This window comes from Strigops habroptila, chromosome 5 (assembly GCF_004027225.2).
Source record: "Strigops habroptila isolate Jane chromosome 5, bStrHab1.2.pri, whole genome shotgun sequence".
Lineage (NCBI taxonomy): Eukaryota > Metazoa > Chordata > Aves > Psittaciformes > Psittacidae > Strigops > Strigops habroptila.
In genome coordinates, this window is record NC_044281.2 from 13338551 (window position 1) to 13358787 (window position 20237).

At 51.4% G+C, this 20237-nt stretch overlaps 3 protein-coding genes across 5 annotated transcripts in view; 2 read left to right on the plus strand and 1 right to left on the minus strand.

The window, feature by feature from the left end:
* Positions 1-20237, plus strand: part of PLEKHM3 (pleckstrin homology domain containing M3) — a 136744-nt gene that overhangs the window by 111605 nt on the left and 4902 nt on the right. The window contains exon 13 of the transcript XR_004389923.1: positions 7312-7494. The gene's annotated coding sequence lies outside the window, so the exon portion shown is untranslated. The remainder of the gene's footprint in view (positions 1-7311; positions 7495-20237) is intronic.
* On the plus strand, positions 9868-14385 carry FZD5 (frizzled class receptor 5). Its single transcript, XM_030488998.1, has 2 exons — positions 9868-12369; positions 12480-14385. Exon 1 carries the CDS (start codon positions 9931-9933, stop codon positions 11653-11655), a length of 1725 nt encoding a protein of 574 aa, XP_030344858.1. The 5' UTR covers positions 9868-9930; the 3' UTR covers positions 11656-12369; positions 12480-14385.
* Positions 17697-20237, minus strand: part of CCNYL1 (cyclin Y like 1) — a 33227-nt gene continuing 30686 nt past the window's right edge. For all 3 annotated transcript variants that reach the window (XM_030488999.1, XM_030489001.1, XM_030489000.1), the window contains one exon: positions 17697-19464. In XM_030488999.1, coding sequence (XP_030344859.1) covers positions 19348-19464 — 117 coding nt within the window. In that variant the 3' untranslated portion in view covers positions 17697-19347. The remainder of the gene's footprint in view (positions 19465-20237) is intronic.

Here is a 20237-nt window from a genome sequence, read left to right on the forward strand (position 1 = left end):
CATGTTCTGGGGAGCCCTCATCTAGCTCTTCTTTGTGGCAGGTAAATTGGATTTCATTCTCTAAAGCTCGTAGCCAATTACAGGAGGCACTCTGCAGCCAGCATGCAGGGGTATGGTTTTGGGATCAGCACTGTGCCTGTGTCAAGGACCTTTAAAGCAGTCCAGTCCCTTTTAGCAGCCTGGCACAACACACCTGGGCTGTGTTTGTCCGTGGCCTGTCCCTCTCCCCCCAGCAGAGCCTTGGAGGTCACGGCTGCTGTTCTCTTCTGCTTCAGTTGTTCCCCTCTTTGCTCATAAAATAATCACCTGTATGGGTTTTTACGATCTGTTTAGGGAAAGGCCTGATAGCAGCTCTGTCAGCTTAATAGCTGAAGACCAATCCTTGCCCTTCCTTCTCCACAAAAGTCTGCACAGTGCAAACAGCACTTACACTCACCCTTTTCCCCTTGTTTCTGTGCCAGCTCTCAGTCATGCTAAGGCCTTCATTGGTATTTCTTAAAGCACGTTTTGACCCAGCACAGCTTGGGTTTGTCTTGGGTAGCTGCATTAGTGTGCAGCTGAGTATGTTTAATCTCTGCTTCTGCAGAGATCAGCTAGTTGCTTTTTTCAGTCTCAGCTCATCTCCTGAACTGCTCATAGTCAGGAGCTTACATACCAAATAGAGTTAGCTGTGTCTCAGGAATATGCCAAATTAAAAGATCCATAAGGCAGGTTTGACCTCACAAAAACGTGCTTAAGTATTGAGGAGAAATTCAGGGTATCTTAGCCCAAGTGAAAAGTACACAGAGAACAAAATTATTCCTTTTATGTTGTCAGGGAATCTGAATAAAACCTATGGAAGGATGCTGCAAGGCCTGGTGATGAGTTTGTTGGCTCTTCTCAGCTAAGGGATGTGCGTTTCGGCTATCCTTGGATGCAGGGGTTCTGGAATAGGTGCTGATTCCAAGGAGACCACACACAATCCCACAACTTAAACTGGGCTCCTGTGGATTCAGCTCAGTATAAATTAGACCAGACACCAACTGACCAAATTTAGTAGTCTGTGCTGGAAACGTTTCCAAACTGCAGCACATGAAAATGATACACACGCACACACAGAGGTACAGTTTTGGACCGCTGTCTCTCTTCTGGTAGAGACTGAAAATACCTCATCATTTCCTCTGTTAGCTACAGGTACAACACTCTCCTCTCTCTAAGATACCTGAGAAATGTAAGAAATGCAGCTGCTTCTCCAGTACCAGTCTTTTTCCATGACCTGGAAGTGGCAGCCACTCTGTATGTCTATACAAAATGGGTTTGATTGTATTAGAACAGTGAAAATAAGATTCACAACCAAGACTTTTGGTGTGTCCAAAATCCCATCATGGGTTTCACTCGAGGCTGAGGACAGCACAGCGGGCATCAAGGACTCGGCTGGCGTTGCTGGGACAGCTCCCACAATGCAAACGCGATCAGGGAGCTCACAGCGTACGTGTCTCACAGATAAGAGCTGGTTGAAGGCACTGTCTCGCAACACAGAACGTGTCTGTCTCTCACCAGCCACAACACATCCTCTCTCTGCTAATTAGCAACATCCCTGGCAGAGCCTCAGCTGAAAGGATTACACTGTCTTCTCACCTTGCCCTCTCCCTTCCTCCCCCAAAGAGGGATGTTTAGTCCTGTCGGGATGCAGCCTGGCTAGTCCAGGTAAGGAATCAGCCTTGTTCCCCTCCAGCCTGCCCCTCTACCAGAAAGGGGTTTTGTCTCCAGGACAATCAGCCTGGCCCTGACTGAACGGACGTGCAGCCTCGCATCCCTGCAGCGTAGCACTGGAGGTTGTCAGCCTAATGTGCTCTAGTGGAATGGAAACAGAGGGCAGTGTCTGCGGCGGGAGCCAGAATGGTCTTTTTCCAGCTCAGAACTGAAGGGTTGATTTCCCAGCTCTGTATGGCCATAAGGGCAAATCACAGAACTTTTCTATCTGCAAAAGCAGAAAGAATTACCTGCTCTTTCTCCCACTTTTTGCATTCCTTGGCTGCTCAACCTGAGAGCTGCTTGTACTGCAGGTGCCATCAGCACCTACACAGTGAGGGGTAAATAACGAGGTGGCGTGGCAGAAGCTTGTACAGTAGTTTTTCCAAGTGCACCCGATGGGGTCCTGTCTGTGTCATGACAGTGTAAGGGCTGGGGTCTGGCAGTGCCAGCCTCCTGGAGGCATGGAGAAGGGCTACTCCACCATTTTCATGCCAAAAGGAAGGTGCTGGCCTGTGTGAACCCCATCTTTGCAGTGGTTGTGCTACCTTTTTTTGTCAGCTTGTTGCTTAATAAAATCAGTTTGATTCTATCAGTTTGGTAAAAAGAGCCTGTAAGAGGACTACACAGCCTCATCATCAAGGATTTTTGGCACCACTGTGCTAGCACTTGTGGAAGGATTGAAAATATTTAAGGGCACTTTCTTGTATCACCAAGGCATAGCCCAAGCAGGGTAACATCGCTGTGTGCTTGATGGTGCTGCACATGGCAGTGAAGTACAGGATTTAGAGAATGGATTTCTTCTTTTGCCCAGCAAATCTCTTGGTGAGCTCCAAAGCTGTAGCACTAGTCTTTGCTAAAGCTGTTGCAATTTAAGATTGAGCTCTGTGGATCACTTGTATGTGTTAATTCTTCACGTCTAGCTAATGCCTGAATGTGAAGGTTGCAGCAACATCCTTTGACCTGTGTATTACATTACCCCATGACTTGCAGGAGGAAATAATCAAAACATGTGTAATTCCAGCAAGTGCTAATTACCTTTTCATCTGTTTCTGTCTCTTTTTACTTGTGTCCAATAAATGTTGATTATGCAGGGATTTAAATCTGTATTTCAACATAATTTGGTTCATTTGATGCGAATGACATGACTCACTAAGCCTTAGCTCCAAATATCCCTCCAGCCCCCTGTCAAGCACTTCAAGGATGTCAAAAGCAGATATGGAAAATCTGAAGTGCCTGGTCTTAGCAAGAATGCCTGAAAGGTCAGGGGGAGGACATTGTTTCAGCAGGTCTCTGGCCTTCATACTTACTGGTTCATGAAAACCTGAAAACACAGAACTTCCTCCTTCTGGGGTACTAGAGATGAGTGTGCATACAGGATGAAGCTTTCAGATACTGTGTGATTTTTGATTGCCTCTGATCTTGAGCAGGAGATGTGGCATATTGTAAAGGAGTCCAATTTCCAGGGGATAGGTCTGTAGCAATTTCTGGAAATGAAGATTCCTTAAGGTTGCTAAGGTTGCCTCAAGAGGGTCCAGAATCACTGCGCTTGGGAAATCTGGATTATAGCATCTTTAAGAGGGTAGTGAAGAAATTTTAGTAGTCAAAGTGGCTTATGTGTTTGAAATCTATTTGGACTGTATGAAACTTTGTATGTTCAGGAAAGGACAGACTGAACTTGAACTATTCTGAACACAGACAAAAGTCACTCTTAATAGTGGCAGTTGTTCTCATATAAGACATATGAAAAACTCACCAATTCATAGAATTCAAAGGCCAGGAGGCACCACCCAGGATGAACTGCAGATGCTCATGCTGATAGCAGCTTCTTCGTAAAGCACCAGTTCAGCACAGCCAGAAAGTTTCTTGGAAACATTTCTATTTTGACTGACCAGTCTATTTTCTCTGAAAGCCAGGCAGGACCTAAGGGGAAAGGGCTCATCGGGCTGGTTCCTGGCTGAACTCTGCCTGGTTTCCCAGGCTCCTGGCACCCCAGGATTTCTGTGTCCCCCATTCCAGGACCATCCCTGTCCTGTGCTCCCAATGCTTTCCCAGGCTTCTAGGACGTCTCCACGTTGTGACAGGAAACCTCCCAGCTTTTCCTGATGCTGCGGGATTTCTTAGAAGCACGGGCAGTTTGCCCCGTTTGGCACAAACTGGTGTGTTTTACATTGGTTTGTAATGTTGGAATTTTCCACAAAACGGGAACTGCAAGTTTCAGCCAGCTTCAGCCCAGGCTGCTTGAGTGTTTTCTCCAGAGGATTTTGCACACTGACCATTACAAATTTGCATCCGAACTCCAAAGCATTCACTATAACGTTTTCAGCCAGAGGTTTCGCTCTTTGCTGGATTAGAAGACTGCTTAATGCTTTTGTCCCTGGAAATCATAGAATCACAGGAAGGGACCTTAAAGATCATCTAGTTCCAGAAACCTGCCATGGGCAGAGACACCTTCCACTAGACCAGTTCGCTCAAAGCCCTGTTCAACCCAGCCTTGAGCACTGCCAGGGATGGGGCAGGTAAAGTGCTGCAACTGTAACAGATGTTGGTTTAACTCTGGTGTAAAACAAGCAAATAGAAACAAGTTTCCAAAGGTTGTGACGTGAGGCAGGGCAGGGAGAGCATTGTGCCAAAGCTGAACTGCTTTGAGCGGTTTCACCCCAAAGGTGTCTCACAGCAAAGGAGAGGGCAGAAAAAGGGAAGTACCTATTTAGAGTTGGCATTGATCAAAGTAGTATTGGTTTGCAGATAAAGCAGTAATTAGTCTTTGTTGTTCTTGTTATTATTATTGTTATTGTTGTTATTATTTCATAGAGGCAGTTGATAGCTCCCACGTGTGAGCTGGGGTTTTGTTTTACTCGCATTCAGAGCCGAAGCTGGTGTGAGCCAGCACCAATCTTTGCCAGGCAGTGAAGCTGAGCTCCTTCATGCCTGCTGAGGAGCCTGGCCAGGGGTCGGGCTTCTCAAATCTGCGCCCATGTTCAGAAGCCATCACTTTCATTTTTGTATGCCAGTCCCCAGGAGGTTACAAGGAAGTGATGATGGTCCCACCTCACATGCACGTAGAGGGTTAGATGGGCCATGGTGGAAGCCACAGCTTCATGGCTGTTAAGGTCACCTTTGCTGGACATTCAGATTAGACGGGACAAAACTTGAGTGGTTCTTGGGAAATGCTCTGCTCTCTGAGCTGGGAAATGGCCTGAGCTGCTCAGACCGCTAGAGGGGCAAGCACTGGCTCCTTGGTCAAAAAAAAAAATCTCAGATTTCGTGCTTCAAGGTTGCTCATTTGACAGCTTTCCTGAGAGCGCAATTCACTTACAGCTATAAGCATACAAATGTATGTGCGGTACAATTACCCTGCTTGGAAATCCCAGTGGAGCAAAGTCTTTAACTCTGGAAAATACTTGGAGTAACTTCTTTGCAATGTATAGAGCAGCAAGCATTTCAGAAACAATCTGACTCTGTATTTAAACAGTCATTACTGCCTTCTGGGTAAATAACACATGTTTTAAAAATGGTCTCTATACACAATAGCCGCTAACACAATAAATCCTAATTGCTCTGAAGGACCCATTAGGCTCTATCGGGTCAATACATGGCAGAGTTTTGTTGAAAGTCACTCACCCTGTTGTTACATAAGCCACAATTTGAAAGTCCGTAAATAAGTATTTGCCCAATGAAGAGTGAGGGCTTTGCCAGGGCCATGCTAATTTATCATGTCAGCTTCACTATGGGGACTGTTTTCTTTTCAAGGGCCTGTGTCAAAAAGAAAAAGAAAAGGAAAAAAAAGCACAACGTGATGTGTTTCAAAAACTACAGAACTGAAAAGGTTCAGGCTGCAATGTGCCCCCCAAGAAAATCGAATGTAAAGTTCACTGCCTCCTCCCAGTCTCAGCATTAGACCCCTCCTCATCCCCACCACTCCTCCTGTGCCTTTGGGCCAGGGCCCTGATCCTGCCTCTGCCTTCTGTGTGCTGTGGTGGTAGCACCTCGGGACAGGAACACCCCTTCGATGTACCAGCCTCGCAGGAAGGGGTCCTGGTGCCCAGGGAGACCAACAGAAACAGATTATGTACATTTTGTGTGCACTTGTATGTACAACTGTTAAGTAATAATTGACAAGTCCAGCAAGGTGAGTTTCAAATGCAGTCGCTCTTCCTGATTTTACTTCATTCTTACTTATCTGAACTTTATATTTACAAGCTGCAGCACTTGTGTCAGGCATTGCTAAAGTCTCTGTCACTGTTGGAAATTAAGTTTTGCATTAATTCACTGAGAAGCTCTCTGGTTCCATGTAGCTTTTTGAATATGACTTTAGTTTGGCGTGGTTTGGTTTTCCTGCAGTACGTTAAGGTGTCTAATTGTACAGGTATGTATAAAGCCAAACAGTATTGATGTAGGTTAGGAATTTTGGGGGAGTTTCAACAAGGCATCCATGGTGAAAAGCATTCAAGTGATTTAAATCTGAATTCCTGTCCCCAGCCCACATGTTTTAAGTCATTTGGGCACATGAGAAAATGCTTGTCCTTGCTACTGTTGTTCTTTGGTAGGATCCAGGTGCCAGGGTCCCTCTACAGATGCCATTAGTGATTCTCATTCTGCTGTGCTCACGAAGGGCTAAGAGTTGCCCCATCTCCCTACCTTCCAGGTCCCTCCTGCCTGAAGGGCAGCAAGGACTTTGGTCTCTTAGTCAGGAGTCCTGCTCCAGGTCCAGTTACAGGAGGTCAGTCTCAGTGCCGGGATTTGCAATGCTGGCCACCTGCTGCCTTATGACTCTCAGGTGGGAATGTTAAGGTGAAAATAGAGGCACAGCTGTCTTGGTGCAGCATGCAACCGCATCCTGTGTGTAAGGGCAGTATCCATCTCCTTTTGTACCAGTATATGGTGAGTCTGCTGTGCTGGAGCTGGCTGGGGGCTGCACCATGATGCTAGACGTGCTGGTTGTCCGTCCCTGCACCCTGGCAGGCAGTAAGGCACAGCCCTGCCTGTCTTGTGCTGCTGCAAGCATCCCTGTGGTCCCCAGCACCCCTCGCTCGAGCAGCTTGTTATCAGGGGTTGCTGCTGATTTGAGCAGCACCTGAGCTAGCACAGCCTCCAGCGGGGGTGACGGGCACCAGTGCCAGGAGCCCACAGCCACCTGTGCTGGGCCCCCAATGCTCCCTTCCTGGGAGCCAGGGACTTGTCAGCAGTACAGACAGAATGGGATTTGCAGCTCCAAGCAGGAAGGGTCTAGGGCCAGGGGCAGCGTGCTGGTCCTACAACAAGAGGGGCAGGAGGTTCCTGCCCTGCTTTGGTACAGGCAAAGCCAAGAGCAAGAGCAGCATTCCCTGGCTTTGTCCCTGCCCAGAGCCTGGGCTGAAAAGCTCTTTGCAAAAGTCTGCTGAGTTCTCTAACAAGAGCAAGGGCAATAGCTAGTCTTTACAAAAGGAGCTCGCTTAGTCCTTTTCTAAAGTCTTTCAGAAGTCACAGTGTCCCTCACAAAGGCTGTTTGTCCAGGTAAACAGTGTAGGCTGACAATACAGCAGTGAAAGAACCAAATACAGAAATATTTACCACTTTTTCACTTTCTGCTTCTACCAGGAACCACTGCCCCCCAGCTGGAAATGCCTCAACAGGTGGAACTTATGTCTGTGAGGACACATATGTTTTCAGCCCATACCTATATCCTGTGGGCTGGAGCCACAAGCAGGGACAAGTTGGACTTCTGAGCAGACCTGTCTAGCATGGTGGAGTTTCATGAAGCGCTCTGCACATGGATGAAAGGTAAAGCCATTTCCTAATTGTAGAGTTTTTAACAACAACGGCAAGTTTTTAGGGGCAGGAAACAGTTTCTCTTTTGTTTCCAGGGTTGTGTACGACAGGTTTTGTGCAGGCAGAGCTTCTGTCACTAATAGTGCTGGATGCACGTAAAGCGCTGTACTCTCATACTGAAATATAGAGATTAATAACAAGCCGATCAACTGTACTTGCACTTACACCATATTTAATCCTGTTCTGGTTGCTCTGCTATGTATTCATAAAAACAAAAAGGAAGCAGAAGCACAGAGCAAGCCAACAGATGTCTACCTGGCTTTTAATTGGGTTTTGTGTGTCTCCAGTGTAGCAAATATAGCATTATTTATAGCCAGGCTCTAAGAATTAGATACATCTGGAGGAGTGGTGAAACCTGAACCAGGCTACAAGAGTTGATAGATTAGCTGAAACGAAGAGCACCCCCATTTCCCCTTCTTATCTTCTCCCTTCCCACCTCTATACCTTTTCCTCATTGTGTGTCAAATCAAACCAAGGTATTGCCCAAGGGAATGCTCGAAAAATGAAAAACAAGCAGCAGAAAAAGAGAATTTCTGCTCTTGTAGAGCTTCATCAGCATTTTCTAATTGTACAGCAATGATGATAATAAAAAGGCTGCCCTCTGCTCTCAGCTATAATTTGGATAATCAACTGAAAGCCATAATGAAACTGTGATTGCTTTCTGCTGGGCTGCTAGTTCACAGAAACTCATTGTTGGGGAGAATTAAAAGTTATAGCTCCTGCTACAGGGATATGCCACTGTGTTCCAAAGAAACATGTGACTTGTAATTCTCTTCTCTGCAGTTTTATTACAGGCAAAACTTGCAGCTTAAAGCAAAGAGGTGTAGGGACTTGAGCCTTTTTTTTTTGCCTTTTATTTTTTAAACAAAAGAAGTTGTTAAGCATCCAGGTGGACAGTGTCACATGATATGCACATCTAGGCTGGGTGGACTTGTAGACGCAGAGGATTTTGGAGGCAGTAAGGAGGTCTCTGGCCTTAAAATCGCTGAGGACTTTGGTGTGTGGTAGCAACAGTCAGTGCTCTGACCATAGGCGCAAGGGCAATAGGCAAGCCAGGTTTTACCTCTGTGTGGAAGGGGGGGGCTAAGTCCTGCTCTCAGTCTTTGCTTTCTGTGCTCTGGGGATATTTGGGGTATTGGTGTTCCCCAGCACTCGCTGAATGTGAGCTGTCCCTGTATGTGATGTGCTTGACTAGTAAATCCAGTGCTGTATACGAGAACTCTGGTCTAACTCACCCTTCCAACCCCATCTGCTGAGGAGGAGTGAGGAGTTCCTGTGCAAGGGATTGCGAGCAGCCTTTCTGCTTAGCCAGAATAAGGGTGCTGCCATAGCGGGTGCAGCCTGTGACTCCCAAGTCTGGGTTCTGAAGCAAGTCTTTTGCCCTGCATGTGCCGCGGGCTTCAGGAGCCGTGGAAGTCGCTGAAAACCGGGCTGGTAACTTCAGTGTTTGTCGTGCAGGAATTCAAATTCCCCACATCAGGCAGCCGAGCGCGATCCCCGCGGTAGCTCTGGCAGGAGCCCGCGTGTCCCGGGGCGCTGGGAAGGGGTCTCTGCCCCGGACAGAGTCTCTCCAAAGCGCCGAGTTCGCCCATTCGGGCGGAAGGTGGTTGGTTGGTGAAACGTCCCCCGCGGCCCCGAGCCGGCCGGAGCGCAGGAATGCGGCAGCGCCGCCGCCCGCTCCGTGCCACCGGGGCGGCGCGGCAGGGCCGGTTCCCCTCCTTCCCGCGGAGCCTCCGCGTTCTGGGAGGCGGGCGCGGGGAGCGGCAGGCGGAGCCAGCCGGAGATGCTGCCGCGAGCCTTGCACCCGGGCTGAAGTACGGTTACCGGAGCAAGGCAAAGGCGGGGCAGGACCCGTGCGCGGCTCCCGCTGCCCAGGGTTACCCCTTTTCCCCCGTCCCGTTACGGCGGGGTGAGGCCCCGGCCCCTTCCCACGGAGAGGGGCTGAAGGGTCCGGCAAGGAGGGGCCGAAGCGGCAGCACCGCAGACGCCGCCGCCTCCTGCTCCAGCGGCTGCCCCCGTCCCGCTCTGCTCTTCCCGCCGGCAGGGGGAAGCCGGGGCAGCAGCGGGGCCCTGCAGCGGCCAGGGCGGGGGTCGGAGCGGTCGGTGCTCAAGCAGCGCCGCCGCGGGTTCCGAGCGCGGCGGGACGCGGAGCCCCGCGCGGGGCGGGCCCACGGGCGCTCCCGGGGCGGGGCCGGGGCGGGGGGCGTGCCGCGGGGCGGGGCGCGGGCGCGGCGCGGCGCGGGGCCGCCCGCCCGCCCCAGAGCGCAGGTGGCGGCGGCGGCGGCGGTGGAGGTCCCGGTGCCGGTCCCGGTGCCGGCGGGGCCCCGCTCCCGGCGCGGCGGCGGCAGGTGGCCGGGGCATGCGGCGGCGGTAGGACGCGCGGCGGCGATGGGCGGCCGGGGGCTGCCGCTGCTGCTGGGGCTGCCGCTGCTGCTCGGGCTGCCGGCGGCGGGGCGCGCCGCCTCCAAGGCGCTGGTGTGCCAGGAGATCACGGTGCCGATGTGCAAGGGCATCGGCTACAACCTCACCTACATGCCCAACCAGTTCAACCACGACACGCAGGACGAGGCCGGGCTGGAGGTGCACCAGTTCTGGCCGCTGGTGGAGATCCAGTGCTCCCCGGACCTGCGCTTCTTCCTCTGCAGCATGTACACCCCCATCTGCCTGCCCGACTACACCAAGCCGCTGCCCCCCTGCCGCTCCGTCTGCGAGCGGGCCAAGGCCGGCTGCTCGCCCATCATGCAGCAGTACGGCTTTGCCTGGCCCGAGAGGATGAGCTGCGACAGCCTGCCCGTGCTGGGGGACACCGAGGTGCTCTGCATGGGCTACAACCACACGGAAGCCACCACCCTGCCACCTTTCTTCGGGAAGCCCACGCGCCCGGCCAAGGATGCAGCCAAAAACCTGGTGCCTCTTGATGGGCAGCGCCCCTCAGGGCTGGACTGTGGCCGGACGTGCAAGTGCAAAGCGCCTCTGATCCCCATCTCCAAGGAGTCCCATCCGCTCTACAACCGCATCAGGACGGGGCAGGTACCAAACTGTGCCATCCCCTGCTACCAGCCCTACTTTACCCAGGACGAGAAGACTTTCGCCACCTTCTGGATCGGCCTGTGGTCCATCCTCTGCTTTCTCTCCACATCCACTACCGTGGCCACCTTCCTCATTGATATGGAGCGTTTCAAGTACCCCGAGCGCCCCATCATCTTCCTCTCTGCTTGCTACCTCTTCGTCTCTGTGGGCTACATCGTGCGGCTGGTGGCAGGGCATGCCAATGTGGCTTGCAACCCGGAGCATCACCACATCCACTATGAGACCACAGGCCCTGCCCTCTGCACCGTGGTTTTCCTTCTCCTTTACTTCTTTGGCATGGCCAGCTCCATCTGGTGGGTCATCCTGTCCCTCACCTGGTTCCTAGCAGCCGGCATGAAGTGGGGCAACGAGGCCATCGCTAGCTACGCACAGTACTTCCACCTGGCTGCCTGGCTCATCCCCAGTGCCAAATCCATCGCTGTGCTGGCTCTCAGCTCCGTGGATGGTGACCCAGTGGCCGGGGTTTGCTACGTGGGCAACCAAAGCCTGGAGAACCTGCGGGGCTTTGTGCTGGCACCACTGGTGGTTTATCTCTTCACCGGCAGCCTCTTCCTGCTGGCTGGCTTCGTCTCGCTCTTTCGCATCCGCAGCGTGATCAAGCAGGGTGGCACCAAGACTGACAAGCTGGAGAAGCTGATGATCCGCATTGGCATCTTCACCATGCTCTACACTGTGCCTGCCACCATTGTCATCGCCTGCTACATCTATGAGCAGCACAACCGGGAGGCGTGGGAGCAGGCGCAGAACTGCTCCTGCCCGGGGGATCCCCACCGCCCTAAGCCCGACTACGCCGTCTTCATGCTCAAGTACTTCATGTGCCTTGTGGTGGGCATCACCTCCGGTGTCTGGATTTGGTCTGGCAAGACACTTGAGTCCTGGAGGCGCTTCACAGCCCACTGCTGCCGGACCAGGAAGCCCGCGGGTGCCTCGATGTACGGTGAGGCCAGCCCGGCGCTGGTGGGCAGGACGATGCTGCCCAGCATGGCCTCTTACCACAAACAGGTCCCGCTGTCCCACGTGTGACCAAGGGAGCCTCGGTGACCCCAGCCACAGGGAGAAGAGGGTTGCAGAGACCCTGGGCCACAGAAGAGGGGCTGGCAGCTGGGCCACCCCGGCATCCTCAGCCCCACCATGGTAGTGCTGCCCGGGACCAAGTGTGTGTGCCCGCAGGGCATGGAGCAGCCCTGGCCCCAGGCAGGGCAGGGAGAGGTGCTGCCAGCAATGTAGGGGTAGAGGGATAGGGACGATGGGAGCCCGGCACCACTGTGTATGCTCCATTTGGGGTCCCATGTCCTGCCTGGGATCTGAGGGTGCTGCTGCCCATGGGCCGGTCAGGTGGCAGGTAGCCCTCGAGCACTGATTTGTGTCCCACAGGGAGCCTCTGGACAGGTCTTGCTGGTGCTGGGTGAAGGGGAGAGCTGCAGCAGGCAGGGCAGGTGCTGGCACTGGCACCGAGCTGCTCACCAGAGCCTGGGGGGTGAGCGGGCCAGGGAGAGCTGGCAGTGTGGGCTGCCTCCCTGCTGGGCTGCAGCTGGACCCCCAGGCAGAGCAGGATGCTGCCTTCACGGCCCTTGGAGTCCCGGTACAGCTCTGTGTTGTGGAGGAGCAGGACGGAGGGAGCTGTGTGACCAGGGGCTTCGGGAGCAGTGGTGAGGCAGGAGGAAGGGGCTGCAGAAAGGAGCTGCCACCCAGCCCTTGAGGCGGGCAGGGACAGGGTCCCAACTGCCTGCAGCGCAGGTGGGGACCAGGCGACCCCAAGGTCCCTTCTCTCCCCGGGCAGTGCATGCTGGCTCTCCCTGGGCAGGGGATGGTGCGCTATGGCACCGACTCCCAGGTTCTACCCGCAGCTCTGTGGTGGGCAGCCGGCTCCACCATCCTGGAGCAGCTCCCCGGAGCACCGAAGGGCTGTGCGGGTGACGAGGGTCTTATACCAGCACGGGGGTCACAGGGAGCCCTGGGCACCACTGGCCTTGGCACCAGGAGCAGCCTCCTCCTGAGACACCTTGTGCCGGGGAAGGGGCCGATGCTGCTCCGCACCTCTGCTCTGCAGTGGGGTGAGTTTGTCGCACCCCCCTCGCGCTGTGCAGGTTACGTGGGGTGAGGCAGCCCCAGCACCCTGCCCCTGGCCTGCCCCACCGAGCGAGTGGTGTGTGCATGGGGGTTCCCAGCCGGGCGGCAGGCTGGCTGTGCTGGGGAGCCACTGGGTTTGCCAGCCAGCCGGCTTCAACACTTGGTGCTGCTTTTCCCAGAGCTGCTCCTCTGTTGGAGGCAGTGCCGGCTTCGGGAGCGAGCAGTGGATTTAGGAAAACTCAGCAGAACGCTTGTACTCCCTTCCCTGCAGCTTCCCCAGGTCAGATAGCGGCAGAGCACTGACAGAAATGGTGCCTGGTGTTAAGCGCTGGTGACAGCTGGATTTTGATAAGTAGAGTGATGGCAGGGTGGGGGGAACACTGCTGTCAACTTCACCTAGCACAGCAAAGACGAGGGGCTCCCGCTGCAGCACAGGATGGGGCAGGGCTGGTGAGAGGTGGCTGTGTCTGGCTTCAGCCTGCGTGTGAAAGCGCTCGTTTGGTTTGTGTGGGGTTTTTTGGGGGGTTGTGGAGGGTTTTTTTGCTTTGTTTTGTTTGTTTTTAGGGTGGCTGGTTGGTTTCTTTTTCCTCCCCCCTGCCCTCAGTGGTGATGTTGTATGTAACCACTCAGCCATTACTCAAGTCCTTTCTGCCCTCCTTCAAGCGCGGCACCCTGACCTGGCTGCTTGAGCACTGGGGAACAACCACTGGCTTTGCTCCTGCGGGACTGCAAAGATCCAGGGTTGTTGTCAACACTCTTGGACCACTTCAGTCAAGATGTTTTCCACCTCATTTTAAAGCCAAACCCTGGGAAGCGAGGGGATGCTGGAGTGGCACATCTGCTGGTACAGGTCCTGCCAAGGTACCGTGTGCATGTCTCTGGGCACTGTGGCCAGAGGAGCCAGCGGTGCAGGGGCAGCGGTGCAGGGGCTGCTCAGCCGCACAGATCAGCACTCTTGCAACAGAGCTCTCTCCCTCCAGTGTGTTGCAGTACTTCGTCGTGGACAGGATTGCACCACGTTTTGCTACAAACTGTAAATAGCTGTATTATAGCCTGGGTTGTGCATACAGAAGCTGTAGTGACCTTTGATACGGGTTTGGGGCAGGTGTGTTCTCGGCAGCGAGGCAGGTCAGGTGCAGAGGTGCTGTGGGTAGTCTCGTGTTGTAATCCAGGGCATTAAATGACTTCAACCTGCTCCAATCCATGCCTGGCTGGACTCCTCTCTTTCTATAGTGCCTTTTGTAGATACAGCTAAACACACATCATGCAATACAATGAACAAAACCATGTCAAAGGTGGTGTTTTGTTGTTTTTGTTTTATTTCCAAAGTGCAACTGACTGTGTAAAGCTTTTTTTTAAGGAAAAAAAAAAAAAGAAATCCAGGCTTAGCTACAAACCGTTGCCTATTGAAAAATGCACGAGCATTTTCAGCTTTGATCTAATGGCAGGTTAATACAATCAACTTGTGTGAGAGCCTGGCTTCTCAGCAACAAGTGGCAAGAGGGGGAAAGGAGCTGTTGTCGTGTGCCCTGTATGCTGTGGCCAATTTACACATTGGGTTTTGCCTCTTCCGTTACCGATGCTGTTCAATGTTGTTTAAATAACTGTACTATATTTTGTGAAAAGCTGAAGAAATTTTATTCAAAGAGAAGTATGGAGATTAGCTATTTATGAGGACCAAAACCAAGTGTGTGTGTGGTTTTCTTTGCTTCTGCTGGAATATGAATTGCCATAAAAACTCAACTTGGTGGGGGGGGACACAGGGCAGCATGTGCTGGAGGGCTGTGCAGGGCTGCTGTCACTAGGGATTGAGAGGGGCTGGTGAGGCAGATGCACCCATATGGCACAGGAATAGCATGTTTGGTGTGTGTGGATGCTGTGTGTCACAGCCTGGGTGCAGGAGCCTGGCTATGAGATCGGCTTAATCCTTGGGGGCTGCCACGCTGCTGACTGGTGCCCATGGCCTCGCTGACAGTGTGTTTCCATGAGAGGCCAAGGTCACAGCTCACTGGTAGAAGAGGGTTAACTATCAACTTTTATTGGCGCTCTGCAGTTTGCACAGGATCAGCCCCTGCCCCACGCGGAGGTCAGGCAGGCCCTGGAGAGGTGCCCTTTGGTACTCTTCAGGCCAAGCAGATGACAGCTCTCAGCCGAGCAGGATGCTGCTGCCGATGCGAGTGTCCGTGTTGCCATCTGCTGTGCGCTCTCTGTGTTGGGAGGAGCGCTTCAGGAAGGACAGCAAGGGGTTAAGGCTGGCTCTAATGGTGACTAATGGTGCAGGACTCTGCTATCTAGTTAGGTGTGTAGGCACACACCAGGTCCCACTAGATAGGATCGCTTACCTGGAAGCAGCATTCCAGCACCCAGCGATAAACCTGACAGCTTCACAGACTGACTCACCTGACTCCTCAGTGCTGGGTGACCTGCCCCCCCCTGCTCAAGCAGAGGCAAAATACATGGTCAGGGGCTGATCCTATCCCATGTGGGGCAACTGTTTTGGGGTGTGGAGGGGACATGCATGATCTCAGCACAAGGTTCTTCCTCAGGAGCTGTGGACACTCCTGCTGCCTCCTGGATAAACTCCAGCACCTCGCTGGCAGCCGTGTTATCACCCTCTCCTCCCAGGAAGCGCCCGTGTCCTCAGCTCCTCAGCAAACAGCAGTTTGGCACCGCTGCCATCCACTTGAGCCACCTTTTCACAGGAGGGGAAGGGCCATTACTACAGGCAGCTGTTTGCAAAGCACCTGTAGGACTCTGCTCCTGTGAGCACGTGTGTCTGTGCACAGCTTGATGCTGTGCTGCTGTGTCGCTCCTGTGCTGTCCATGTCCCATTTGGTCAACTTAGGCCATCCTCAAAGCAGTCACTGACTTCCCTGGGGTTGACCAGTGCAAATGCAGCAGTTTCAGGCTGGGTGGCATGGGGAATGTCAGTGATAGCATAGGGAAACCATGTGGCTTCTCAAATAGGTTTTAATAGCACAGGGTGAAGACAAAGTGGTTGTTCCACCTAAAAAAAGCCTTGTCCACAAAGGCAGCCTGAGACTTTGCTAATCCTAAGACAAACAAGCCCATGTTCAGTCAGGCAAATGCTCTCTCCCCAGGCAGTCAGTTGTGGGTTGTGGTGTTAGTAAGTGCACTACAGGCGCTTTGGCAGCACCCTGTAATTCGCTGTATATTGTCAAACAACTTACTGGGTGCAAGTGGAGTTTTCCCAGATAACGCTATGGAAAGTCATTCCTACGTAACGCTGTTGTGCTGTGGGAAACACCAGCGCAGGAGGGAGGCAGCAGCTCGCCTGATGCCAAGCACTGACCCCACCAGCGTGCCCTGCCCCACACACGCCTGCCAACCCCTCTGCAAGCCCTTGCCTCAATTGCTCTTCTGTCCTCTTCTGCTCACTCAGGTTGTGCTCGATGCCTACACTCTTAGCTAGAAGCCCTGGTCTTGATGTTTATTCTGCCCCTGAAGAGCCTGTCCTCTTACCTGCCAAACCCACGCTGAGGAGGTTCTCATGAAATTCCCTTGGAAACAGAATACACAGTTCCCATACACAGAGGGAAAGGGCTGCTGAAGGCCAAGGGCATCACGTAGCCCACAAAGCCATCCCTGGGTTCCTGCCCCTGCTGACTGTGGACACGATGCTCATGTTAGTCTTGTTGGTGCTCACATTATTCGCGTTGGGCCATAACGTAGCTATTGTCTCTGCAAACAGTATTTACTACCGGATGGGGGGTGCTGCCCTGGAACCAAGTGCAGGCAGAGGTCACCTCAACAGATTAAATATCACTCAGATGTTGGATTAAGAGCAACAAGGCACATTGATCCTGTAGCTGGTTGCTCTTCCCTGGGAGCAGAGGTAGGTGCCTATCTCTGTAATTCCAGTATTCTAACTATGATTGTAGTCTTTCTTTTGCCATTTTGAGAACAGTGCTGCCACCATATAAAGAATAGTGAAAGTTGCCGGGCATCTCCGTCCCACAGTTCACCTTCCAGCAGAACCCCCTAGATGTAATTCCTTCTGAAACACTCAGAATGGCTCATCCCTTCAAAAGGGAGCCATATAGTTTACTTTTTATTGTTTACCTAAGAAATCCACTAGCTGTGTTTTCCAGAATCTAACTCTTTTGGGAGGGGGAACCAGAGTGTTAAATGGGGTTGCTGTTTTCCCTCTCAAGAAGCTGAGGTGTAGTGGAGCCCTGCTTAGTGTCTGCTGAACAGAGCAAAATGCTATTGACAACGTGCTCTGGGCTATGCTACACTACAACTAAAGCCAGGCAAAATTGAGCGCAGCAGTCTCCTGCAGGATATACTGCAGAAGCAGCTGTCAGCTTGAGCTGTCATTCACCTGCCGTCAGATCAGCAGGAATAGCCTCCATCGCACTTGGCAAAAAAGGGTCAATGACAACCCCATGTTTCTGCTGGGTACCCCACTGCTGACGGCTCCATTTGCAGAGGCCATGTGCCAGCCCACAGCAAAGTGCATCAGGCTGATCACACAAAGTTGAAGGCACATTGTGGTGCAAAGGGAAGAAAAACTCATTGGCAATTAGGTCACTTGTAGCTTCCCATTTTGTGTTCCTCAAGGGAGGACTTGACTTAAAAAACATCAAACCACCTCCAGCAAGACTGGCCCTCCTTGAAGGCCATTTGAGTGCAAAGAACCTGTCAGTGAGTAGTTGCTTGAGCAGCCCGAGCCAGTTCTAAATCCCAAGGACATGTGGAACAGCCAGGCACATCCACCACCCCTCCATCCTGCCCCACGCTGCCCACTGAGCAGCTCCCGGTCACCGAATGAGCTCTGCTGCTGGCTCCCCAGACATTCACAAGTCACTGTGATGAAATGAAGGCCACGGGCTGGTACAAGGAGTAGAGGGGCCTTAACTCACACCACTGAGGTTTCTTCTTTCTGTTTTCGTACTGGAGAGAAGCTGCCCAGCACCGGCTGCTTGTGAGGGGGACTGAAATCAGACACTCTACAGAAGACACATTCCACCTTTGACTTAATTAAAATAGAGTTTATTAGCTTTTCTTTTAATACAAACATGAGAAAGGAAAACCACCTGAAGATGTAGCGTTATTTTCAAAATTGAACTGTGATCAATACCTGAAGTGCCAAGTTCCATGGATTTGGGAGCCAGGGGCTGGCCTGTTTGCACACCGCAAAAGGCTGTGTGCATCACTTTAACGGCTGGGTGCAGCCAAACTGATGACTACACTCCGGCAGCCCCACTCTCAAAGGCACATGGACTTGCTGCTGTTCAGTGTAAGTTTCTGGGCCTTGGCTGGAAGAGGAAGTGCACAAAACCCGTGCCAGTCGGGGGGAGATCTGCTCCTAGGACTAACTGCCTAGAATCTATTTGGATCCAAGAAGGGAAGATACTACAAAGACCTGTGACAGGAAGAGTCTAATAATACTTATCCTGTTTAGAGTTCAGTTTCAGAGCCTGAGAGTAAGCTCCATTCCAAAGTCTCAGAAAGAGCAAAACCCAAGCCTCTAGAGCAGCTGCACAAGATAAAATTCACTTTGGAAAAAAAAATAAAATTGAAAAATAGGGTTTATAGAAAGCTTTTCATAATTCTCAATTGAACACAATATTTTCCCATCTACCTCGTTAGGTAGTCCAGGATTCTCAAACTCATTACTGTCTCATTATGAATGTAAATCCCTCCCAGGAAACAAAAACCCAAGGAGAGCCAGATGGATGCACAATATCAGCTTTAGGAACTCCACTGTATATAGCACAAGAGATCTGCAGTAGAACTCAGCGAAGCAGTGCTGCACACACGCCATTCACCACTGGATTGCTACACTGTTTGGGATGGTGATGATGTTTCCAGACCAACTTTCTCATTCAATGCCTCAGAAAAATATACAGATTGCGCCTCTTCCAGAGCAATACAAGTATTAGAAAATGAGAGAAGCACCATAATTCACAAGAAATGCAGCATGGACCCTATACATTTTAACAATACATAAACCCATATCTCTGCTCCCAGTCAAAACATTCAAAGTCTTTTGACAATCCCTACTGGAGTGAAGTTGTGGGTGCAGAGTTGGAATTCCTTCCTGCTGGGCAGCTTCTTGGTTATGAACAGATCACCAATAATAGCAGCTTTTAGTAGCCAAACCAGGGAAAAGCCATCAACACGTGTCTATGCTACTGTTTTCAGCTCCAGAGTGGCTTTATACTTTAAGAGTCCCATGTTTTGTTTTTGTTAACACTGCATCGACCTGAAATACAAGTGCAGTGAGACTCTGGATGACAGGGAGAGGAGGGAAGAACATTGTAACTATAGTCATGTGGTTAATGTTTAAATTCTAAAATTTAAAACTACTTATTATTAAAAACCTCAAGAGTTCACAGCTATAGGCCTACATAGTAAGCAAACATCTGTGGGTGAGAGAAGGAGAGAAGTTTGTTTTTGCACCTCTGGATACATTAGAAGGAGAAGAGAGTTGATTTGACAAAGGTCTTGTCTTTTGCACCAAGTATGCTCCTCAAGCTCTGGGCTCCCTTGGCTAGTTTACCCTCCTCTCCTCCTCTTGCTGGAAGACACCATCACCACTGGCTTGTGTGCATGGAGTGGTGGTATTCCTCCGATTCACATGGATGCTGGTTCATGGTGCTGCACCTTTCTCTCTCCTCAGGAGAGGATGGCATTAGAACGGCGGATACCAACTAAGTTATCAGCACTGAAAGATCGTCTCATAGCAGCTTTTGACAAGTCTTTGTATTTGTCTTCACACAGCCGGGAGATAGCCTGGATACCATGTTCAGACACAAAAGGAAAAGTATACATTAGAAAAGTTTGAGCAATTCAAGGGAGCTTTTACAAGTGTAATGCCAACAGAGGAGGCACTCTATAGCCTACTCTATCAGTCACACTACTATCTTTTTTACCTAGAATGAGAGTAAACAAGAACTACTTTGGAGGGAAAATATTAAAGGGGTCTGTCCCCATTCTAACACAAACCCTATCCATCAGGAAGCAAGACATAAAGAAGGTGAGTGGTTTCCATTTCCAGGTATCTTCATTCTTTTACCAGTCTCACTATCTAAGGGAAAATTTGGATCCATTTCACACCCATGAGTCTGTGGAAGCTATGTTCAAAATTGCACCTAGGTGCTAGGTCTGGTGCACACAGCAGCACAGAGATTTTGACAATACAAAAATGCACACACAGCCATTTCTGTAAGAGAAAAGGCTGAAACTGAAAAGGTTTGTGCACTTCCTCGGGCACTGTGCCCTTGGCCATTCAGTGCAAATGAGCCTAGCAAATGAAGTTCTACTCAGATGCCTGTTTTGCCTTTACTTTCTCTACACCTTGCCCCCAATATGCTTTTCCTGGGATCACTCACATGATCAAGTTCCTGAAGAGGTCTGAGAAGAGAGGGCAGCTCACTGCTCAATGTGACAGCAATAGCCATGGCACTTTAATACAGCTATTAAATACCAGCACATGTGGGCAACTTAGTATTTAACTGCTTTTTCACCATTTACTGGCTTGCCTCTGCTCTGCTTACCTAGCTAGT

Coding starts and splice junctions, on each gene's coding strand:
- FZD5 (XM_030488998.1), top strand. CDS start 9,931: ATGGGCGGCCGGGGGCTGCCGCTGCTGCTGGGGCTGCCGCTGCTGCTC.